This window comes from Haliotis cracherodii, unplaced genomic scaffold (genome assembly GCF_022045235.1).
Source record: "Haliotis cracherodii isolate W230 unplaced genomic scaffold, xgHalCrac1.p SCAF_2, whole genome shotgun sequence".
Taxonomy (NCBI): domain Eukaryota; kingdom Metazoa; phylum Mollusca; class Gastropoda; order Lepetellida; family Haliotidae; genus Haliotis; species Haliotis cracherodii.
In genome coordinates, this window is record NW_027266275.1 from 54,329,482 (window position 1) to 54,349,491 (window position 20,010).

A 20,010-nucleotide genomic window follows, 5' to 3' on the forward strand; every position below is an offset into this window, starting at 1 on the left:
GAACTATGCTTGTCGTAAAAGGCGACTATGTTTGTCGTAAGAGGCGACTAAGGGGATCGGGTGGTCAGGCTCGTTGACTTGGTTGACATTGATATTTAAACTCGCAAAAACATGTCATTTAAGAGATAAATATTGATATCTAGTGGTTATATTGGATTTATGCAAATGATTGATTCTACATGCATCTTTGGGTCTGTTTACCCAAATGTAGAAGTTCAAATCACTCAAATATGTCATTAGAGACCAACAGTGTATTGATATTCTACGCCTAGCCATCAAACTCTTGGCGGCCATCTTGGAATTTTAGGCCACCAAGGGGCTCTGGTGACGGAGTTTCTATCTTAACGTGTTAACTATACTTCCGTGAGTTAGTGTGCCAAGTTATATGCATATAAGTCCTAGCACACAGTTTTAGAGTTAAAAGATTCAACAGTGTAAACACACATTTAGGAAACATGTCGGCCATCTTGAAATTGGCGGCCATCTTGAATTTTTGTAGATTTGCCAATTGTCGAAAACGTTCTGTAGTTGTGAATATCTTTTCAGAAACATAATTCGGCTATTTCGCAATACAACACATGCTTTTTCATCAAAACATTGAACCTCATCTAAAATATGGAAGATATATTGATAATTGGTGGCCATGTTGGATTATGCAAAAATGACATATTTCCCAAACTGGGATTGCTTGGGACTTTTAGTATGTTGTTTTGGGGACCTTGTAGAAATGCATTGTGGTGAAATAAATTCTGTTGCAATTTGTTCCAAGTGAAACATTATTTTGCCTAGACTAAATAGGTCTTCAGCAACCAATACTTGCCGTAGAAGGCGACTATGCTTGTCTTAAGAGGCGACTAACGGGATCGGGTTGTCAGGCTCGTTGACTTGGTTGATGCATGTCATCGTATCCAATTGCGTGGATTGATGCTCATATCACTCACTGGATTGTCTGGCCCAGACTCGATTATTTACAGACCGTCGTTCATATAGCTGGAATATTGCAGAGCGAGGCGTTAAACAACAAACAAACAAATATTACAGGGGTTTTCAGAACTTGCGGACGCAAAGAAAAGGTATATGGTACACAGATTCATTTTTAAAAACATAATGTGGACGTAAAAATGTCCTTTATATATTTTTTTTCGATATTTCTTTCAGTAATTTAATTGTGATTTGTGTAAGGTAGTAGTGGAGATTTTGAGCAATAAAACTCGGGGTGACAAAATAGATAGTATTCGGTATTCGGGTGAAGGGGGCACAGTGGCTTGTGACGCAAAGAATAGCCAGTGTCAGCATACTATCGTTTTATATAGTACATGTATACTGACACTGGATGTGATTTTTTGCATTACCATACAAGCCCCTGTAGAAGGATTGCACCCTCACACGATGTATGGTCACAGCCTATGTCCGTAGCTCGAATACACCGGCACTAGTTGACACCATGTATCGTGTAGCTGCTAATTGTTGAGTTACACGCACTTGTGCCAATTATCCAAATTGTAAGACAAATCAGAGACCATATACATGGACAGATATATCAACTCGCTCAAAGCATTTTAGTGAGACGACAACGGTAATTGCTCCTAACATCGCATGCTGCTTTGTTCATGCTAAGCGACTCCCATATCGTCAGTGCGCGGAAACTTAAGAAGATCGAAAACTGTGACGTATTTCACAAGGAGCACATGGAAGAAACAGAATGATTTTGTCCTCCTTAAACTAAATGCACTTCACTGTTTCAATAACAAACAGTTAAAGTTATTCCATTAAAGAAAATATTTTCCAGAGGCAAAAGGGATGAGATTTATTTGCACACGTATGTCAAGGACACATGCTTGGATTTGATCAGTTACAGGATTGAAAAGCCGGTGAATGTTATTCAATTTAACAAAAGGTACAAACACTTTTAATGCACTGATTCGGAATATTCTGCTTATTTCAGACTGCTGTGAGTTATTTTGGAAGAGTTAATACGTCACATTAGTGTGAGTTTTAAAGTGACAAAGTACAAATTCCAACAATGATCAAGGATGATTTTTAATGTTGCATCCAGGGTAGAATAGGTTTTCAGCAACCCATGCTTGCCGTAAAAGTGAGTGAGTGAGTTGGGTTTAACGCCGCTTTTAACAGTATTCCAGTTATGTCACGGCGTGTCAGCTTAATGTGGGAGGAAAGCCCGAAGTGATGCAGGTCTCAGATGTTTACCAGTTCGGTGAAACCCTCGAGCACGGGTATGGTGCTGACAAACCTAGAAACATAATCAGGGCGAACCGGGATTCGAACCCACAATCATAGGTTTCTGGCGTGCCCAAGGGACGCAACTCTGCACAGCGAATCTCGGCGCCTTAGGCGACTGGGCCACCTGTGGCCCCTTGCCGTAAAAGGAGACTATGCTTGTCGTAAGAGGTGACTATCAGGTGGTCAGGCTCGTCAGGCTTTTTGATGCATGTCATCGTATCCTAAACAGCATAGATTGATGCTCATGAGGTCAATCACTGGATTGTCTGTCCAGATTAGTTTTATCATTATGGTGAATTGCAGTTGAGGTGTTAATGTTGAAATATTTGCCCTTTGAGAAACTGAGATTATGACCCTTGGTATTCTGTTACTGTTAGGTTAAATATATGTCATACAATTTGATTTAGCAGGCATATAAAGTGTTTGAATGACTTGGCTTGGATGGAAACTTTGTACAAACTTAGTCTTTCTTTTAGTACCCAATGCTTGTCGTGAACTCAGTTAACAAAACATGGAATCATATAATCAGGTGGTCACAATGTGAGAACTGTCTGATTACGTGTCACTGAATACTCAACTTAGTTATTTACAGTCTACCATGATATTCTGTATTCGCCATAATAAGCACACTGGGTGCTTAAGAAATTAACAAGTCAAGGAGGGCACTTATTAAACCCTACACGAGTTAGTTTTATTTTCAGAGATCGGATAATATTTTAAAAAGTTAGTTCAAATGTAGCTGAAACTGAAATGTTTTCAACTATAGTTATTAGGCAATTATATGCCCCCTTCTACACTGCTGTTTTCTGTAGAATAAATTCTGTAAAATGCATGTAGGAGCTGTCATGTAAATTTTTGGTCTTAGTATTTGGAGCTTCTACAGATTTGTCTAGAAGTTGCTTGGGTGGACTTTATGTCAGAATAATTACTGACTACAGCATAAAATAACATCAACTCACTCACATGGGTACATCTGTACTGTGGTAAGTGTCTATACTGGTGGAGTTTAGGGGAGTGGGGCAGCCTACTGGTTAAGGCATTTCGCTCATCATCTCGAAGGTCCAGGTTCGATTCCCCAAATGGTTACTATGTGTGAAGCCTATTTCTGGTGTCCCCACACCATGATAATACTGGAATATTGCTAAAAGCAGCTTGAAAAATACATGCAGAATTAACAGAGTACCTCATTTTACATTATTTATCAATACTCATTGCAATTACTGATGCTATTGTTAAGAAAAGGTAAATACAATACATATTGGGAAAACCAAGGGATTCTGGATTAGAAAAGCAACTGATACTGGTTGCAAGAGGCAACTAAATGGATCTGACTTGGCGGGATCTCAACATGGTAATCAGTGTTTGAAATGAAGTGAAAGGGCCCTTGTCATTTATTTTAATGTTTACGGGATCCCTTGATTCAAATACTAAAGCAGAAAATGGCCACTGGTGGCTGTACGAAATTCCAGTCTAGTTCGGTTGGAGTGGAACCTGTACTTCATGTAACTTACTTAACTTGCCTCAGGAAGATGATTGGGGAATAACCCAACTCACTCACTCCAACTTCTAAATGCCTATTACTTCACATGAGTGCTTGTTTTTCAGCTTAATGTTCTTCCAACATGTCGACAATAATGAAGAAGCTGAAGTACCTGGAGTTCCCCGACTGTACTCGTGAAGCACTGTCCTACCTGGCCACATGCTTCTCCTCCCAGGAGGGGGCTGCTATACCCGGCCTCGGGGGCGGGGCCGAGAACTTCGCTGCTGATGTTTGCAATGAATACATACTCTTCAGGACGAGGAAGAAGAAAAAGGTTCATATTTTGTTTTAATTGATTAAAAATCTGTTAATCATGTGTAGGATTTGTGATAACCAGACACATGGTCAAAGTGTTGGTACTGTTTCAGAGAGATGCTTGTGCTCAGTTAGTAGATTAGGTTTTGTAGGGGACATGGGTGACCCAGTTGTCTAATGTGCAGCAGTTGGCTGTGCAGAGTTGTCTCTTGGGCATGCCAGAAACCTTTGATCATGGGTTCGAATTCCACTTTGCCCCGATTGTGTTTTTCAGTACCATACTACCCCCTTTGGTTTTTACCGAAACGTCTAAAACCTGCATCATTTGGGGCTTGCCTCCCACATTAAGCTGACACCCCATGATATAACTGGAATACTGTGCAAAGCGGTGTTAAACCCAACTCACTCACCCACTAGGTATTGTAATGAGCCATATGTGAAATGAAATTGCCTGTGTGTAATAAACAGTGTTGGCTTCCCATTTCTTCAATTTTTGACTGCAGGCAAACGAAATAGGTTTTGACTTGAAACAAAGGCCTGAGGGTGATTTTCATGGATATTATTAAGATAAAAACCATATAAAAGATTAAGAGACTGCTCAGTACAGCCTTTCGGGTCTGAATGAAAACCTTTCATGTCTTAATGTGTTGATAAGTTTAGCATTGTCATTCTTTACAGTAAATGTGTTAACACTTACTCCATTCATGTAAATATTTCATTATTATTGAACATGTTGAAATTTTTATGATTGCTTGATGTTTTCAGTTAGGTTTTAAATACTGATAATAATTTGGAGATAAACATGCCATGGGGATCGAACGTAAGGTTTAGCGCTATTAAATCACAGTTAGTTGGTCCGTATATCAATCACTGGATTGTCAGGTCCAGATTATTTTCAGGCTGTGGTCATATTGCTGTCTACTGCATTAAAATACAAACAACAAAATATAGGATATTATATGCTCAAATATATTTTTCCATCCTTGTACCTTCCATTGTTATACTCCAGTGATAGACATTGAAGGTGTGTAGCACAGCTACTTCACAGGCCAACATGAAGTGGCCACCCCTAAAGAAAACAAACAGGCCCTACATGATTTAGTTCTACACCGCACAAAATCATTGTGCTGTCACACCGCTCATTTTTTATGCTCATGATATAATGGCACACTGAAAATGTGCTGCCCTAGATATTCTGAATTGTAGAGACTACAACTCTTCTTGTAACCTGTAATTGTACATATGGACAATCATTGAGAAAGAAGTAGCTTTCTATGAATATTAGCTTACATGACTATGTGGCCATCAAATCAGTTTCTGTAAATGACAAGTGGTTATTGTGCTAATGGAGTATTTTCAAAATTCATGGTAGATTTTCTAATGAATGAATATTTAAATTTCAGAAATTAAGTGCCATTCAGGAACTCCAGTTGTTAGAGATGCTGTGTACATGCTTCAAAGAAACTCCAACGAAGAGCAAATATCATATTTTCAATTTGATCTTCGGGGGTAGGGGTGACAACTCCAGCAACACTTTGCTGACAAAGCTGGTTTCTATGGCTCTATCTGTAAGCTGTAGCCCTGTGTTGGATTGTGCTGCTATCTGGATGCAGGTAAGGTCTTCCTTCTACTTGTAAATAGATTGGTGACCAATAGACAGTTCTGGTGATTCAAGAACCTCACCTTGGTCGGTCTCAATCAAATCAAATCTTTTTACCCCAATTTGATAGATCTCTCTGTGAAATCACTAAAGGTTAGCTTTCAAATCAGTCCTACATGCTTGAGGCTTCTAAATTATTGTGACAAGCTAGATAAGCATTTGGGAAAAGCAAGGTTAAAGCATTAGGAGCAGCATATATCAGATTTCTCCAAAAATGAATGTAGTCAGGCAGTTCTGAATGTGGAGAATAATAATGGCTGACTTTGTGGTGGACATGAGGACCATGACCTCTACACGAAATAGGGTGTATTTCATGTTGGTTTCTTTTGTACTGACCAGACTTTCTGAATCAGAAATAGGTGGTTAAAGAAATGAACCATTGGTCTAGAAAGCTGACATTTGATCGACTCATAAACCCATGGACTTCATTGGGGATGGTTGACACAGGATTCACCTGACATGACTTCCTATGAAGAGTTTGTCAGATCTCGACTGCGAGAGAACAAGCACTTGTTAGTGCACAGCCTTCAGTGCTGTGTGAATCTCTGGAGCATTGTTGAGGATACAATATAGTTTAAGGTTAACTATTGGAATTAATATGATCCTAAGTTATTTATTTTGTCTCTTGTAATGTGATGTTGCACTTTATTAATAATCATGTAAAAAAATTAAAAATGTTGATTCAGTAGCATTTTTTTAAATTTAATTTTTTTGGGTTATGTTTTAGGTCAGACCCATCTTTAAAACAAGAATAGATCTGTCAGCGAGTCAATAGTTACATCAAATTCTCTGTATTCTAGGTATTGTATTTGTTCATTGTTAGTTCATCAAGACAAATCTGTGAAGTTCTGATGACCCTGTCTGTGATTGCAGGAGAGAGGCGCAGACAGCCCCTGTGTGCTGGACCTAAGTCAGAGGGTTGTGGAGGATTACTGTCTTCTCTTCCCTAGTCCCTCTCAAGTCTTCCTCAAACTCCCGTCAGTCTCCCCGCTGTTTGTCTGTAACTTCATAGCATCAGTGACTTCCATACACACCCTTGTAGGTAAGTACTGTACTGTCTACTCTTGAGGATCTGATGACAGCGGCTTGACCCTATTGTTCTTACAAGCAGGAAATAACTTCTTTCAGTGGCATTTAGAAGTTGGTGTGATGAAGAAAGACAAGTTCTATGGATGAACAACTTCTTTATTACAATTAGTGCGACGTTTCCGTGTAGATTCCAACAAGCACTTGCTTGATAAAGGTGTTAGGATCTACACCGAAACGTCGCACTAATTGTAATAAAGAAGTTGTTCATCCATAGAACTTGTCTTTCTTCAAGCAGGAAATAGTATTAAAATTATGTTGATATTTTTCATGTCACCCCTATATCTAATTGATTGTTTCTACTGATAATTGACCTACCGTTACAATAATCCGTCTAAAGGGGATCGGGTGGTCAGGCTCGCTGACTTGGTTGATGAAAGTCATCGTATCACAATTGTGTGGATCAATGCTCATGATGTCAATCACTGGATTGTCTGGTCCAGATTCGATTATTTACAGACCATTAAACAACAAACCAAACCAAAACATATGCATAGCTCCTGTGTTGTGGCTGTTATTTTCTAAGCACAATGAACTGACCAGGACTCCTCTGTTTTCAGACAAGACCAAGATCCTACCCCAGATGTTGCTGGAACATGTCACGGAGTGGATCACGGAGGACTGCACGCTGTGTTGCGAGTCGGTGCGACAAGTCAGCATCCACAACACCTACTGTTCCCCGATCCCAGGACTCACAGGCTGGTGTGTGCGGGGTCCAATCATCTTCAACATGCTGCGTGACTGTAAACCACGCAACATCTCGCAGGAGAATATTACCAAAACATTGAGCATACTTTCCAAACTGCATCTGGGGCTGCTTCAGAGTCTGCAGTTCTGTGAAAACACACATATGTCTCAGTATCTGTTGACAGTAGGAGATGTGATGAATATTCTCAACTCGGTGGTGTACCTGCAGAAGAAGGCGGGGCTTGCAGCTGATGACCCTGACCTTCACACTGCCATTGAGAGATTGGCACAAGTGATGCAGGTTGCTATTGTTAGTGGCTGTCTCAGAATGGATAGAGGTAAGTCAGCATGGTCAGCTTCCTATATTTTAGGGAAAGTTTGCAATTGACAATTTTATCCAACGATGGACAGTTTGAGGTTTCCAAGTAAAATAGCAGGGATTTATCTAGGTTTTTCAGAGGCCAATGCTACAGCCTCCGTGGTCTAGTAGATATAGCATCTGTCCAGAGAGCGGAAGGTTGGGAGTTCGATCCCTGGTTTCGTCATACCAGGAGACGTAAAAAAGGTGGTACTTCTTGTTACCCTGCCTGCCGTCTCAGAGTTTGTATACTGTGCCTCAGTTGGGTATTCATGCAGTATAACTCAGTGGGCTAGCACTTTAAAACTGGCACTAGCCTAGACTAGTACAAGCATCCACACACTTGTGCATGCTTGTTGCTATATAAATGCAATAATCTTGAAGGTTAAACCCCATTTCATCTCAACCAACCTCACCTTGCTGGAATGAGGCTATGTCTAATGAAGTGTCTGCTCACTCTATTGACCACTAGGCTGTGAAGGTGCAGTTACTTTACATGCTGCTGTGATAATGAGGTAAAACCACTATTAGATCAGTTTACTTACAACAACATAGTGCCACAGTTTTACATCAACTGCCTATGTGCACTGCCTGGTTGGTATATGCTGGATTTATAAGAAATAAAAACATGCAGTTATTTAAACATATCAAACAAGATTGTCCTTGTTACATTTGATCAACCTATTTATCATGTTTATGAAATATTTTAAGCTGTCATTGATATTATCATATAAACTGATTTTCTTTTTTTACAGGTAACTTCCAAGAACTGAGATCTATAGTGTCCACATATCTTCCCCCAAACCGGTGAGTTGAAAGTTGTGTCAAGTGCCAGGAGTTTGCCACCATCATTGACCACACAGGCAGTCTGAACTAACAGGAAACTGATAAATGATGCCATTAACTGCCTGTAAAATTCTAAGGCATGCTTAATTATGCAATTCACCGTCATATAGTGTTGTATTCCTTTCTTAATATACATAAACCCTGAACACATTGCTACCATAGCTTTAATGTGTGTCAGACCACCTTTGTGGTCTTATGGATAGAGCATCCTCCCAGAGAGCAGAAGGTCATGGGTTACCAAGAGACTTGTTGTACACTGCCTGGCCTTAAACAAGGACTGGTTGGCTGGGAATTGGTATACTCTGTCTGAGACGGGTATCCATGTGAAACTGTGGCATGGCAAGCACTATTAAAAGGGCATAGGTCTGCACTTGTACAAGCAGACAGACACAGAGTCACACATGTGACATTAGTGCAATAATCTTGAACACCACATTAAACACCATTTCACCTCACCTCACCTCAACTCACGTCTGCTTTAAATGACATGATGCTAATAATTGTTATCCAGTCAAATTACACCAATATGCTAGTGAGTAAGTGAGTGAGTTGAGTTAACGCCGCTTCTAACAGTATTCCAGTTATACCACGGCGTGTCAGCTTAATGTGGGAGGAAAGCCTGAAGTGATGCAGGTTTCAGACATTAACCACTTCGGTGAAACCCACAAGCACGGGTATGGTGCTGACAAACCTAGAAACTTAATCGGGGTGAACCGTGATTTGAACCCACAATCATAGGTTTCTGCACAGCGAATCGCAGCGCCTTAGAGAACTGGGCCCCCCGTGCCCCCCACCTATATGCTAGAGAATATTTGAGGGTGATTGAGATGATGAAATCACTTCCCAAACAAATTAAGCTTTTGTAGCAAATAGTTTCAAGGCCGTTATCATATCAACAGTATGGAGATATAATACACTGGTTAGTCAAACACGTCTCAGTGAAAGTTTGTTGGTCTTAGCAGTTTTTACATACTGTCAAATGATACCTGAAACTCAACAATCTGCTGTAATAGTAGAACCAATTGACTTCCTGTTGATGAGAATCAAGATCTGGTGTATAGTGAACTAATAACTCTCCTGTCTGTTGCAGATTGCTTCACATGGTTCTACATCATCTTGGAGGAGATGAGACTCCGATGGATATCAGGTGATCATGTGACGGTCTAGTGATCATGTGATGCCCTTGTGACCATGTTTGGTATCATCTTGAAGAAGAGACTCCGATGGATATCAGGTGATCATGTGACGGTCTCATGATCATGTGACGGTCTCTCGATCATGTGATGACCTTGTGACCATGTTTGGTATCATCTTGAAGAAGAGACTCCGATGGATATCAGGTGATCATATGATGGTCTTGTGATGACCTTGTGACCACATTCGATATCATCTTGCAGGAGAAGAGACTGCAGTGGATTATGTTACAGTCTTGTCATGTTCTACAAGATCTTTGCGTTGAAGGGACTCTTGATATCGTGTGATCATGTGTCTTATGATCATGTGACCAACTCATTAGTCTCACTGCAACTTGATCATGGATTTTATGATGTACACAGTACTTTCAAAATCTGGAGATGTATCATTTAAAGGCATATCATTTTCTTGAGAGTGTATAAACTTGTGCATTCAACAGCAATAGGTGGAAGAGCAGGCTTCGACTGTCATAAGTATTTCAGGATTTACACAGAAAAGATGGATCTTTTCCCTGATGTTTTGAGGAAAAGCTTTGGTCAGGAATATTTATTTCTGAGTACTGTTAATTAACACCTTTGATACATTGCTATGAAATAGCAATCAAATTGCTACGTCGTCAGAGATGTAATTGCGTTCATTATTTTCATATAAACTCATTGTCAAATTGGAGTGTTTGTGATCTACTACCTGATTACAGGAATCTAACATTTTACAGGAAATGAAAGCGGAAATAATTCAAGATCTGTTTTTCCGGTAAGCTGTTAGAAGGTAACCATTGATAAAGGTGTATAAAGTCATATTTCCCGTCATTATTCCACTGCATATGATAAATATCTGATGAGCCTTTACAGAGCAGTGTCACACAGCAGGGTCAAGGTCACACCTTTGTGCTCCTGGGATAACCCGCAAGTATTTCTTTTTCCTGTGCTATGACATCAAAGATGTGGTATAGCAGTGAGTGAGAGAGGTAAGGGGTTTACTGACTATATAAGTCCAGGAAGGGGCATAACTCGTAATAGCCACTGGTGGCCCTACCATCGAACTATGAAATTCAATCCTGGTTCAGCAAGGGTGGAAACTGGACTTTTGCAGTCAGTTAACTCCCTTGCCTCGGGAAGATGGGTTTAAAGCCGCTTTGAACAGGATTTCATTTATGTCATGACCTGTAAGCTTGTTGAAGGAAAGGAACACATATATTGTACAGACAAGTCTGTCATCATTATGAAGGCGAATCTGGGATTCAAATAATGGATCACGGCATGTCTAACCTCAACAACTCCCCACAGCAAATCGCCTAGAGTCGATCGATCCTCATAAAAACAATCACTGGATTGTCTGGTCCTGACTTGATTATTCACAGATCAACAAACAAACAAACCTCAAGTAATAAGATGTTTTTCATTTTATGAACATATTATTTACAAACACTATACACTAGTAGGGTTTGAACTTTCTTGCAGCTTTCATCACAGATATTTTCTGTTTGTCCTCTTCAAATTTCTTCCTCAAAGTAGCAATCTCTGTAAAGATACAAGCAAGATGTTAAATTCTAGATGTTGAGACACAGAGAGAGTTTATATTATTTAAATCATGTCAATGATATGGGAAATTTCTTTCATTCACCCATAGTACACGATAACAGGGTTTTAGATTTGAAGTATGCTTACGGTCTTTCTTTGTCTCTTTGAACTGAAAGGCATAGAAATTCAGCAGCTCCTGTGAAAATAAAAGAAATGAGTGAGAGAGTGAGTTTGGATTAATGCTGCGTTGAACAGTATTTCAGTCATATCACAATGTGTCAGCTTGAGGTGGGAGGACGCTCAAATCTATGCAGGCCTTAAATGTTGGCCACTTTAATGAAACCCATGTGCATGGATGGGTACAGTGCTTGGAGTTCTGGCCACAAAAGGGACACAACTCTGTATTGAGAACTGCAGTGTCTTCAACGATTATGCCACCTACAGATAAAATGAATTCTTATGGGTACAAAACATTTGAAGAAATGACCATTCATAGCCATCCTCAGGCATATAAAAGTCCACTTTCCACCCTTGGTGAACGAGGCTGGATTGCTTGGTTGGTTTGTTGTTTAACGCCACACTCAGCAATATTCCAGCTATATGACAGGGGTCTGTAAATAATCGAGTCTGGACCAGACAATCCAGTGATTGATATCATGAGCATCAATCCAAGCACTTGGGATCGATGACAGTGCATCAACCAAGTCAGCGAGCCTGACCACCCGATCCCGTTAGTCGCCTTTTACGACAAACATAGTCGCCTTTTATGGCAAACATGGGTAAAAGTGAGGCTGGAATTTCACAGCTCAATCGTAGCGCCACCAGTGGCTATTATGAGTTTTGTCCCTTCTATGTGCCTCCTATTGACTAATCAGATTCCATCTCTCATATCACTTGCATTTGCTTCAAACAAAATGGCGGCGCCCAGTCAAGACGATCTGCTCAATAATCAAGATCTACACTGTAATAAAACGGGTCTTACCCCGCGAAGTGCATCAAATCACGTGAGCACCTTGATTAAAAGCATGAAAATCTGTCGATGCCCAGTTGGCGGTACACATGCTTTGCAAATCCTGCAGTCGACCGAAATATGCACGATGAAATCCATGTTGATTACGAACCAGATGTCTTGTTTTTATTGGACTATGCATAGACTCATAAGTTCACCAAAACATAACCTAATTGTAGCGAAGGGTGAAAACTGGACTTTTATGGTCAGTTAACTCCCTTGCCTCAGAAAGATGCCATTCAGTAAATCAGGGATGGAAATTAGCTCTAGCCTGGACCTTTTTCTTTATGTTAAAGGTATTCTAAAGGTGAGTAGAATTTCAAACATTTGGTGGGGGAGGGGGGTATTGCTCTATGTTATCACTGTTCGGGCTAGTAGATGTTCTTGGTTAATTTCTATTCCTGTGAATGGTGTTTAATGCCATTGACAGATATCTGTCAGCATACCTCCACAACCTGGCCCTTGTTATTGTGTGAAAGGGGAGTGAATATTGTCGCTAATTGTGGTGACGGATACATACAGGTAGGTACAAAAGCAAGAACAAAGAGGAAGGGACAACAACCTGGCCCTTGTTATTGTGTGAAAGGCTGGGTTAGTGTAAGGCCCTTGTCATTGTACACACCTTCTCTTTCCTTCTCTTCGTCTCCCTCTTTGTGAGATGCTTCTTGCGGGCCTCTGTACGTGGGGTACCTTTGTTCTTGCCAACTCGGGTCACAGTGACCCAGCCCTCCTCATCAGCAACCCCCTCCTGGTCTTTCAGACGTTGTGTTTCCTGAAAGAAGGACATCATCCATCAGCTGATCAATAACTTCAGGGGATGGATATGTCTAATCCATAAGTTTAATCAACAATTTCCCATGTTATGCAATGGAGGGCTCATGACAGTACTCTTTCAAGATATTAAGGAGTGAGTGAATATTGTTGCTATTTGCAGTGAGGGATATCATATATACAGGTAGGTACACCAGCAAGAACAAAGAGGAAGGGGAAGCGGACATAAAAGTGTTGGGGTACATAATCAGGATATAATTGTAATACACACGACCCAAATGATGAATGCCCATTGGATCACAAATTTTCATGACTCCACCCAAATTCGGTGTTTTGCAGTTTGTTGCACAGCGATTCTATAATTGTACTCTCCATGCCTGGAAAGGACAAACAAGAACGACCATCATGGAGGACTGACTAGAATTTAACACCACCTTAACATGTTTTAGGCTGTTCTTTGCCTCCCTTCTCCCACCCACCCTAAATTTTCGTTCTGACAGAAATAATGAAAAGAATTTCTCATCTCATATTTCCTCTCTGCTTACTCCTACAATTGCACATTAAAACCCCCCAGGTCAGCTTGATCTTTCTTCGGCTATATTTATTAAAAATTTGCTTCCAAAGCAAAGCAACTCAACCAATGTTTTTAGGACTGTTACAAAGTGTTCTAAACTTTAAAATGTCACGAAATAAGTTACACATTAAGTGAAAAACACTATTTAAATTTTTGAATTTTTTAAAACTTTTCAACCGCCTGCTCTCTTGCTGGTTGAGTTTGGAGATGATAAATAATATGGATTGCCTAAGCAATGTTCCAAAAAATATCACAAGAAATGGGCTTCACAGGCCATTGGCATGGTAAACTGAATGATTTGATCACTAGGCTACCCCTACGATCAGCATAAAGTACTGGAAGAGAGATTAACATACCTCCTCTTGTTTGGTATCAAACTTGGCCATGTAGTCTTCTATTTCTGCCTGTAGTTCCTTGACGTCCACCCTCCTTGCTGCGTACTGTCTGCACCATTCTGTTGACAGAGAATCTCATATAGTGAAACCTTATCAACTTTAATATGTACATAATATACGTCACAATAAACATATCATAGCAACATACCATTTGGAACATACCTGAAAATGAAGAAACATATCCAATATCCAAATATTAGTTTGCACTCGTCATATTGAACTTTCCCTAATTCCAGTCAATATTTGGGGGGTTAGTGGATCTGTTCATTAGGCCAGTTGATGACTTCTCTGAGGTTCACCATGGAGCACCAGAGACAAGTTGATCCCACTGAGGCTCCATGTATGTACCGAGGAACCATTCTCCATAATACGAATCCTGGGCATTAAGATATCTGACACAGGGGGCGCTTACTAAGAACAAACACAAGGAATAAACATCAGATGATAGAGAGGGTAAAGAACCTCAGTTCAAATGTTGATGGAACTGAAGGATTTGTTTTTGTGAAATGTCACACTTGGAAAAAGTCCAGCTATATGACTGTGGCCTATAAATTACCAAGCCTGGACTAGAACAAACATCCCATGCTGTTGGGGTACGATGACATGCAATGAGCCGAGTCACCGAGTCTGACCACCCGATCCACTAAGTCACAGGTTTTTGACGACCCATTCTAACCTGAATCCCCAAGGGATGGTACATCTTCCCGAGGCAAGGGAGTTAACTGACTATAAAAGTCCAGTATCCACCCTTGCCGAACTAGGCTGGTATTATGGAGTTACATTTTGACTGGAATAACGAGTCTATGCATAGTCCAATCAAAACTGTGCAATCGAAATCAAAATCCTGTTCGTTATCTGTTGAGCAGATTTCAGTCGACTGCAGGATTTGCAAAGCATGTGCACCGCCAACTTGTTGTCAACAGATTTTTTCCAAATCTTTTCATGTTTTAAATCAAGGTGCTCACATGATTTGATGCATTTTGCGATGTAAGACCCGTTTTATCACAATATAGATCTGGATTATCGATCAGATCGTCCTCACAAGGTGCCGCCATTTTGTTTGAAGCAAATGCAAGTGATACGAGAAGTAGAATCTGATTGGTCCACAGGAGAGGCTTAGAAGGGACTTTCTCGTAAAAGCCACTGGTGGCCCTACAATTGAGCCCAGGAATTCCAAGCCTAGTTTGGCAAGGGTGGAAACTGGACTTTTAAAGTCACTTAACTCTCTTGCCTCGGGAAGATGGGGATGGTAAGACATGAAACCCTTCACTGTTAACATCATAGAATACTCACTGTGAAGTCCAGTACTGCTGACTGTTTTTTCTGGTGTGTTGAGAACTAAAGGTGTCTCATAGGACAGTTTGCAGGCATGTTTGACTGCTAAGGCATTCTTGAACACAATGTAGGCTACTTTGAATCCCTGGAGAAAGAAAGGTGTACTAACTGTACTTGCAAGGTCAATCAAACTTTGGTGTATGACAATTAGTAGTGGAACAATACCCCTTATGTATCTGTCACAGTCACACACTAAGTAAACAATTTGATTCTTATCTTCAATGTGTTCTTAAATAACGGTTACACAAACATGAATTCGTAGTGAAAGTTAGTAGTGAAAATGTAAGTATTTTCATCCATTGCGTCATACTTGACACTGCCAACTGTAAATCGTTAGTGTGCCAGGTATTTGGCCATCCTGTCTATTGAAAAGGCTTACGAACCACAAATAAGAGCACATGCAAGTATCGTGATATGGATCGGATCGCACAATTGGTGTTTTACATCCTAGCCCTAATGACAATGAGCATGATTAGAGCTTATGCATTTGAAAGTACTTTTCAAATTAATAGTTGAAGTAATGTTAAGAGTATTTTTATCCCTGTACTACATGTATTTTGCACCATCAGTCAAATCATCTTAATTTTAACATTACTGGTCCAGATTACTGCGTTAACCGTTTACTGACATTTGTCTAGTGGTCAATATAAAAACATGCTTCAAACAAAAATGTTAGTACATGTAACTATTTCTACCTCCACTACAAATAAAATGAGCCCAGTCTTTTTTATTGATTAAACACATTTTCAAATGCACCCACACACTGAAAACAATTTTCTTTCCTAAGCCAAGAACCCTATTTGAAACACAAGTATCTTTTTGTTTTGCCTAAGTATTATTGCTACATTGTACACACTGCACTGTGCTTGGTAGGACGCATGCAACATTCACATGGACACATACTGGGGTAGTGAGGCCGACAGGGAAGTACCGAGAACCACCACTAGGGGGAGCTGCTGATGTGGGCTTGTCATGTAGGTACACTTGCACTATCTTCCCACAAGGTGTAAACAGCTGCTTCACACAGTCCTACAACGAATACAGCAAAAGATGAAAACAGTGGAAGGAGTCAGGAGATTTGGTTAAAATGACAACATTCTCGGCCATCACAATTAACATGATTAAAGGGGCACTGATCAAACGCAATTCCCCGGACTGGTTGTTGCCTTTGTTATTGTTTTTTCCCCGAGAGTACCCGGATGATACGCAACGCAACTGAGTGTGACCAGAGACTGGGCTACCGTCTGCAAGGACAGCTAAATAAACTTGGAGGCTGGAGGCAATATTTGTTTTACACATTTTTGAACACTGATTAGTTTAACCGTGATCTATAAAGATTTCGACATGTTAATTAATTTCTTCAGCCTAAAAAACAGACAAACAGAACGGCAGAGCTCATCGTATGTCATCATTTGGAAATACCCCAGATGGTTATAGTTTAATAATAAAAAAAAAGTATCCATGCAGTGAAAGCATTTTCGGATTTCGGATTGTGTCGATAATACGATTACTACTCACTTGTTGTCATCCACGTTTTCTGGTATAACCCTACACTTGTGTATTTGTCGTCATTCACTTGATGCTCTGTTAATGAATGTATTACAGGTACAATTAGTGGTAGCACCACTTAGATTACCTGACAAAGGTTCCCATTTTGCATTTATTGTGTCTGGGGTAATTATTCAATCTAAATCCAGGTTTGAAGTGAAGTGAAATGTGTGTTATGTAATATGCACGTGGCAGCCCAGCAAGAGATGAATGATCAGTTCATTTACTTTTTTTGTAAATCAACGGATCGTTCCTAGTCATCAAAGGATTAACAGAAAATATGTTGATTGATTAATCACTGTTATCTTGCACAGCGGATATGTCAAAAGGGAGTGTTTACATGTCTAGGTTTACTCAAACAAAGGGAATACACTCATATCATGGCGTGAAGTGTCGATGTAAAAACAACATACTTTGTTCAAAGGGTTAACTAATGATATGTTGATTGGTTGCTCATTGTTATCTATCACTCAATGGATTTTTTAGGAACCGTGGACGTTATGAAAATAGTTGTCACGTGGGCTTTCTCAGCCGACCCTTGAGACTTGACACCTATGTGAAACACCTGAAACAATCTAAGTGATCAGTTGAGAAAGGAACACGGGTTATGATATCCCGAAACGATATATATCTTTAAAAATATTTGATTGTTACAGAGACACGTGACATCGAATAAGTTTCTTTGTACAGCTGCAGACGAGTGGGATATTGTTCCTTTGTGTGGATATTCACGGATACATTCCTCGAACAAGGAAGCTGCCCAAAATTTATACACATAACTTTGGTAGGTTGTAATTATGGTATTTGCATTTTGTTTTCCTTCATTCGCTGTAGCATTGAACCGATTCATTCTTGTTCCTCTACGTCTTGGTTGGGAAATTCTTCAGATTGACTAAAATTGATTAAGACGATCAAAAGGGCCTAACAACATCACAACAGATTATTATGTTGGATCAGAAGCCAAACAACATAGAAATGTACTTTTCAACGTAACATTTTCAGTCTCTTGGTGATGACATTAAACATCAAAATGTTTGGAATTCGTTATCATAATAATACAGATGGAAATGTTTTTTCAGTCACTTTGTAAAATAACTGAATATTTAGGCGTTTAATAAATTTGAAAATGTTACACATTTTGACAGTAAAAAAATATACACACTATAAAAAAAAACAATGCTCAGGTGAAATATGTACTTTGTGTTGCAAGTCAAAATAGTGTAAACAAAAATCGCAAAATTACCAAGCAAGTGACTTATCAAAATTTCGTCACCATTACCGATGCTACCCGCAAAGATACCTACATTTCCTTATTATCTCGAAAACTGTATTTCATTTTGTTGATCAATGTGACCATACGCCCTTATTACTACCCATAAAAGTGACTAATGCGCTTACGAATGGCGCAGCAGAGGTTGCAAACTAGTCTAGATTTCTGCTATACATCCAGGTACTCACTGGGAAAAAACAATAACAAAGGCAACAACCAGTCCCGGGGAATTGCATTAGATCAGTGCCCCTTTAAGTAAATTAATTCAATATATAACATTTCACAATGAAGTGATTATATTCTCTACCAGTGTATTACATCTCTGTTCTATATATACACTTGACCCATACGCCACCATATCTTTGAGTCTGATTAAATTGGCACAATGCTAAAAACTGCCTTCTAATGAAATTACTCTCATGAGTGAGAGATATTCTGCTAATAATTTCACTAAATATAGTTCTGGTCATATTATTTTTTGTTGTTGACATTATTTATTCCTTTCAACGGGTTGTACATCAGGTTCCAAGGTTGTACAGTAGGTTTAATCAATTGTAGTAAACATACGTTGTTCCGGTCATATTTACCTCATTGCAGTAGGGTGGCACATTGAGCACAAAAAGAGTTCTATTCCGTGGGTGTGATGAATCATTCTCTCTGACACTGTGTTCCTTCAGATAGAGGCAGTGGGCAGTTTTGTCTTCACTGAACTTCAAGGGAACAACTGAAAAACAAATGGGTATTCTAAATGCATGAGTGAGAGAGTGTGAGAGAGTAAGTGAGTTTAATGCCACTTTGAACAGTATTTCAATTATACCACAGACACGACACTATATAGGGGTAGTGTCGGGGTCAGATATAAAAAAAAATATTCCAGAAACTATTATGAACAATTTAAGATACATGTTTATTTACAAGTACAGGACATTCTACAGCAGTCCAGTATTACATCACACGATGAAGTATTGTGCTTATCTTTGCAATAGTAAACAGCCGACAGGTGTGGATAATGCGATTACTGTGATAATGTGGTGTCCTTGATATCTGAGAGTATGATTGTTTGTTTGTTGTTAAACGCCACACTCAGCAATATTCCAACTATATGACGACGGTCTGTAAACAATCGAGTCTGGACCAGACAAACCAGTGATTGACACCATGAGCATCGATGTACACATTTGATTTGGGATACGATGGCATGCATCAACCAAGTCAACGAGCCTGACCACCCGATCCCGTTAGTCACCTCTGACGACAAGCATTTTACGCCAGGCAGGTGTTGCTGAAGAGCTATTCTAGTTCTACCCTGGATCTTCACAGATCGACTACGAATGGATGATGTGCCGATATTATGATCGCATATTTTGGTGCTAGGCAGAATATGGCGGAATGTGTCCGGTATAATGCATTCTTTCCTCCGCCTGTCAATCACAACATAAAAGTAATCAATAAAAAGCTTTACCAGTGAAACCTTGAACAGTAACAGGCACATGTTCTTGGTCAGATGCAGCCATTTTGTAAACACTGACATAAAATTAGTCATGGAAAACATACGGTCTGAGAATCTAAAGTAAATTAATCATTCATCCCATAGCCTAATTCATATAATTTCAATATTGTTTAGATATTAATATGATTAACTAAATGATTTACATTCCAATCTTGTTGTATTTGTGTTAAGTTCATTTGCTAACTTTCGTATTAGAAATTGTTCGTAATTT

The 20,010-nt window shown here is 39.6% G+C and overlaps 2 protein-coding genes across 2 annotated transcripts; one reads left to right on the plus strand and one right to left on the minus strand.

Annotated features, from left to right (window-relative positions):
• Positions 1-1,693: 1,693 nt before the first annotated feature.
• LOC139469270 (integrator complex subunit 15-like) lies at positions 1,694-10,577 on the plus strand. The gene is made up of 7 exons (XM_071251414.1): positions 1,694-1,897; positions 3,847-4,055; positions 5,440-5,649; positions 6,570-6,738; positions 7,343-7,807; positions 8,583-8,634; positions 9,764-10,577. The coding sequence occupies exons 2-7, from the start codon at positions 3,864-3,866 to the stop codon at positions 9,822-9,824; spliced, it is 1,149 nt and encodes a 382-aa protein (XP_071107515.1). The 5' UTR covers positions 1,694-1,897; positions 3,847-3,863; the 3' UTR covers positions 9,825-10,577.
• Positions 10,578-11,301: 724 nt separating this feature from the next.
• LOC139469272 (ribosomal RNA-processing protein 7 homolog A-like) lies at positions 11,302-19,803 on the minus strand. Its single transcript, XM_071251415.1, has 8 exons — positions 19,752-19,803; positions 18,877-19,013; positions 16,375-16,500; positions 15,430-15,556; positions 14,098-14,195; positions 13,019-13,168; positions 11,535-11,583; positions 11,302-11,387 (listed from the first exon to the last, which is right to left on the minus strand). The coding sequence occupies exons 1-8, from the start codon at positions 19,801-19,803 to the stop codon at positions 11,302-11,304; spliced, it is 825 nt and encodes a 274-aa protein (XP_071107516.1).
• Positions 19,804-20,010: the final 207 nt, after the last annotated feature.